The 5,183-nt window shown below is 46.0% G+C and overlaps 1 protein-coding gene across 1 annotated transcript in view; it reads left to right on the forward strand.

Annotated features, from left to right (window-relative positions):
- The first annotated feature begins 1,485 nt into the window (after window positions 1–1,485).
- Window positions 1,486–5,183, forward strand: part of KRT4 (keratin 4) — a 7,031-nt gene continuing 3,333 nt past the window's right edge. Inside the window, exons 1-3 of the mRNA XM_023520754.1 lie at window positions 1,486–1,974; window positions 3,639–3,853; window positions 4,779–4,839. Coding sequence (XP_023376522.1) covers window positions 1,486–1,974; window positions 3,639–3,853; window positions 4,779–4,839 — 765 coding nt within the window. The remainder of the gene's footprint in view (window positions 1,975–3,638; window positions 3,854–4,778; window positions 4,840–5,183) is intronic.

Here is a 5,183-nt window from a genome sequence, read left to right on the forward strand (position 1 = left end):
GTCACAGTCAGCTTGGGCCTGTGGGAATTATCCAGGCCCTGGTCACTGCTGCTCCCCAGATTTGGACGAGCAGTCTCATGAGGGGTTGATTAAACAGAGGAGAGGGACGCAGATTCACCTAATTTCTCCTTGTGAGTGACAATGGCAAATCCTGGGCAAGAAAAAGAATAAAAGCCTACTGACCTACTATGTGCCAGGCGCTGTAGGTACATTGTCTTATCACCTATGAGACAGGTGTCCATTTTATGGTTGAGAAGATGAGTTGAATGAATTTAGAGAGGTTAGTTGCTCAAGACTGCACGGCTAGTTAGTGGCAACAGGTGGCATTTGAACACAGATCTGTTGCACTCAGTGCAGAAGAATTTAAGTTAGGGCTTAAAGCTAATGCATTTGAAAACATTGCTCTGAGAAGGCGCTCATAGGTTTCACCATTCTGCCAAAGAGGTCTCCAGCACCAAAAAGTTACAAAGTCCTGCCCTGACTGTTGGGACCATTATGGGAAAACAGAACAGGCTCTGTCCTGTTGGAGGCAAGCACAGAACTGGGCAGCAAAGGGAACAGCAGGGTGCACACAATGAGGACCCAGCATGGAGAACATTGACCTAGAATCCTGCAAACAGAGACCTGAACAGAGGCTGAGAAGGAACACGAGGCCAGAGGGCTCAAGGCAGAGTTAGCTCTATTCCATCCCTAACTCCACACCTGGCATGTATATTCTCAGTAATTGTGTGTCAAGTCCAGGTGAGTTTTGATCTAGGTTTGGAAGGCTGTAAGGCTGAAATATGGATTTCCCCCTTTGTATGTGTATTTGGAGCCAAGTGCACATGGAGGAATAATAATGTCAATAATAACAAATATATGTGCAGCTTCTGACAGTTTACAAAGTACTTCATTAACTGTAATCTCACTGCATCTTGAGAGAAGGTAAAAGTAAATATTTGTATTACTTCCAATTTACAGGTGAAGCAACTAAGCTTCAGAGAGTGACTTGCTCCAGGTATGCCGAGCTAGTAAGTGCAGGCTGTGCACTAGAACCCATGCCGTTAGGTTCCAAATTCTGTGCCGTGAATAAATGAGCAATGAGCTGTCTTGTCTGGAGCAGGGAGGCTGATTGGGAGGATGGTGAGATGGAAGTGCGGTGGGTGGGGGACCTGAAGGGCTGGGCCAGGCAGGGCCTCTGACACAGGAGGCCCTGAGGCACTGATGCAGGTTCTCCTGGAGGGGAGTGTTGGGATCCAGTAAACTGTGCCCTCCAAATGACTTCTTGTAGGTGTGTTTAGTGACATGCTCAGCAGGTAAGAGAAGGATGGGCTGGTGCCAAAGGCCAAGCCCAGAGATGTTTCAGATTTTTCCCTTTATGCCCCTGCAACCAAGCCCTGCTGCTCCAGCACATATAAGAGACCCAGGCTAAGGCTGTGACAGTCACTGGGCTGGCCTCTCGTGCTTCTCTCTGACAACTCTGATCTCTCTTTCCTCTCTCCAGCCATGATCTCCAGACAGCAGCGTGTCCGAGGCGGGTCCCAGGGCTTTAGCTGTAGCTCGGCCGTCATAGGTGGGGGCAAAAGGGCTGCTTTCAGCTCGGCCTCCATGTCTGGGGGTGCGGGCCGCTGCTCCTCTGGGGGCTTTGGCAGCAGGAGTCTCTACAACCTCGGGGGGAACAAGAGCATCTCCATCAGCATGGCTGGATGCCGGCAAGGTGCTGGTTTTGGGGCTGCTGGAGGTTTTGGGGCTGGCAGTTTTGGTGCTGGTTTCGGCGCCAGCAGCTTTGGAGGTGGATTCGGGGGCTCCTTCAATGGACGGGGTGGTGCCAGCTACCCCGTCTGCCCTGCTGGGGGGATTCAGGAGGTCACCATCAACCAGAGCCTGCTGACCCCACTCCATGTGGAGATTGACCCCGAGATACAGAAGGTCCGGACTGAGGAGCGAGAGCAGATTAAGACCCTCAACAACAAGTTTGCTTCCTTCATAGACAAGGTGAGCCATCCCTTTGGCCTGACCAGGTGGTGGAAGCCAGAATTCCTGAGTCCTGGCATTTCAGTCTTGAGTCTGCCACAGGAAATTCACTGAACTACTCTGGGTCTTCATTTTCCAGCTGTTAAAGGGGAGTCATTATTTTAAATCTGTTTTGTCCCATGGCTGGTGAGAAGATAGTCTGTCAAAGCGGTTCAATATTTGGAGTTTTCTAGATGCTCTGTGTGATACTTGGCCAATCATTCAACTTTTCTGGGTCCAGTTGGCCCAGCTCTAAAGTAGGTTCATTGTTTCTCTGCTTTTTCTCAGATTTTGGTTTCAGAAATAAAGAGTTAATAATTTAATGATTAACTAATAACTAATTGTTAATTATATTATAGTTAATAAAATAATTTAACTACTGTCACTTCTGTTGTTGGAGCAGAAGAAAACCAGGCTGGTTTCCCAAATGAAAAAGGAACTGATTCCAATGGCAGAATCTAGATCCCAACGAGACCTTGTAAGGTCATTGCTTTCATCCTCTTGACTCTGGGCAAAATTGCTTCTTTGAGTCTCTTAGAAGAGATGAGAGGATGGGTCTCCCCTTTTCTTTTTGTTGTCTAACTTCCTTTTCCACACGGGGTTAGAGGTTCAAGTCCTCAAGCTTAATTACAGCCAAATACGATGGATGATAGCAAGCAGATCAGCCTTAGACAGCTGAGTCATCCAGTGATTAATGACTGAATGGATGAGTAGCACATTTGGTCAAGGATGCTCCGATTCTCTGTGCATCGAAGTCTTAGTTTTCTTAGATGTATGGGGCAAAAATGAGCAACTTTGGACTAGAGCGAGTGGGAATGTTTGCTCTTCTTGCTAGTTCGAAGAGACCTATGGTAGCTTAAAGAGGCTTTATTGTGACTCTAGGACGTGAAGAGATAAAAGCAAGACCAAGGGTTTGGTGCTTCCTTGTGTCATCTCACGTTTTGGGTTCAGACTGTGATCAGTTACCCTTACCTACTTTTATTTTGATTCTGAAGCCCATAAAGTGGAAATATTATGCTAAGCTGCTACCTTGATTTATCTGTCTAGATCTTTCCATAGAGAGAGGAAAAGTTCTGGGAAGTCCCTTTGCAGAATTGAGTCTAGCTAAGGCTCAGAATATGTCTAGGGCCTTGATCTTAATTAACTATACTCGATTGTGCACAGGTTCACAGAGACACACTAGGTCCAGTTATAAGTAAGTGTATTTAAAAAGTCTGCAGTGAATTTATCATTTATTTGCCGCGGATCAGGATCACTTTGAATGTAGGCCCTCAGACTGGTTGTATCTCCTATTTTTGTTTTATTTTATTATTTCATAGAAGTTCAGTGTTCTTCTCAACATCTCCTCCCAGGGCCTCTGGATCTCTGTAGGGAAAGCTGTTCTTGCTGCGTTGTCGGGCCCTGCTGCTCTGGCTGTGCTCTGTTCTCCATGACCCACACGGCCCATTTGTTGCTATGGACTCACAAGTGGGGCCACCATGTTGACCCCAGTGGATGGTTCCTGGAATTGTGACATGTTGGCTCTAGTCGGATGGCTGTTGGGCCACCTGGTTGGCTTGGGTTGATAGGGTTGGTGTTGGCCTTGGCCAGCGCTCCTGCTAAAGCTTCAGGCCCTCATCAATTGGCCTGTACCTTTTTAAACACAGGTGAGGTTCTTGGAGCAACAGAATAAGGTCCTGGAGACCAAGTGGAACCTCCTCCAGCAGCAGACGACCACCACATCCAGCAAAAACCTGGAGCCCTTCTTTGAGACTTACCTCAGTGCCCTGAGAAAGCAGTTGGATATTTTGGTCAATGACAAAGGCCGCCTGCAGTCTGAGCTGAAGACCATGCAGGACAGTGTGGAGGACTTCAAGGCCAAGTATGTGAGGAAGAAAGAGGGGATGCCATCCGACAAATCTACTTAGCCATGCCCCAGGATCCCTGGGCTCTTCTCCGGTCATTTAGAATCCCAGGCTCTGAAGATATTCCAAAGGGGTCAGGAAGGTCCTCTAGTCTGACATCTCTATGTCACATTTCAATAGGGGTGAAGTTTAGTAATCCTAAGTTGTCCCAAACATAAAATGAATGATACATTCAGGGAGCTGGGCTTGCTTGCCATATGCAAACAAGATTAGAAATCAAACAGACGAAAAGTACTATAGCATAGTCAGAAGAATACAGGTTGTAGAGATAGGTAGACGTGGTTTGAATACTGATTCTTCTACTTACTAGCTGTGTGATCTTGAGTAACCTGCTTAACCTCTCTGAACCTCAGTTTTCTTCATACTTAAAATAGGGATAATAGTTCTACCTTAGAGGTTGATAATTAAATGAAATTAAATGAGGTAGAGAAAGCAGGTAGCATAGTGGTGGACATATAATGAACATTTGATCCATAGCTCTTATATACGTACTCTGGGGTGGAGCTTAGAAGATACCAACCCCCTCTCTCAATTCACTCTCACATGAAACAAAGAGAATTTCATCCACCAAATGGCTCAAAGGACGGCCCTTCTGTAGAAATAAAATCGACCAGATCTTTGCTGGTTCTCCTCACATCTTATCTCTTAACTCTTTTTAAAGTTTAGTTTTCACTTCTCTGAATAAATCAGAGTCTAGTTTGGTACCTTATACATAGTCATTATTCAATAAATATAAGTTGAATGAATATCTGTATGAACATGGGAAATGTAGCCAGTTAGCTGGATATTTCTAAATAGATGTTTGAAAAGCAGCATCGGAGAGCTGAGAAACACTGGTTCACTGTGGGACTTTTGTCTTTTCCTTCCCATCCTCACCCCCAGGTATGAAGATGAGATCAACAAACGCACAGCTGCCGAGAATGACTTTGTGGTGCTCAAGAAGGTAAGAGATGAAGGAGGGCAGGAAGTGCAGTAAGGGCACTCTTCTCTCGGGAGTAGTCTTTGGCTGGAATCATGGCATTGGTCCCTCTCTGCCTCATCTCCACCCCACTTGGTACTATCCAGATCTAACTGAACCAGGTCCTAAGGAATTAAGGCTGGGAAAAAAGTCCATTTGGATAATTAACTCTCATGTCTTCAAGTGGCTTTAGCAGAATATATCAAATGATTATTCTCTCGACGCTGCACCTGGAGTTGAGAAGCCTTTCCTAAATGCTGCTGAGAACACCTTTGTGTGTCACTTAACTGTCGGAAGCCAGCCGACCAAGTCAAACCGGGTACCTGAAT

This window comes from Pteropus vampyrus, unplaced genomic scaffold (assembly GCF_000151845.1).
Source record: "Pteropus vampyrus isolate Shadow unplaced genomic scaffold, Pvam_2.0 Scaffold276, whole genome shotgun sequence".
Lineage (NCBI taxonomy): Eukaryota > Metazoa > Chordata > Mammalia > Chiroptera > Pteropodidae > Pteropus > Pteropus vampyrus.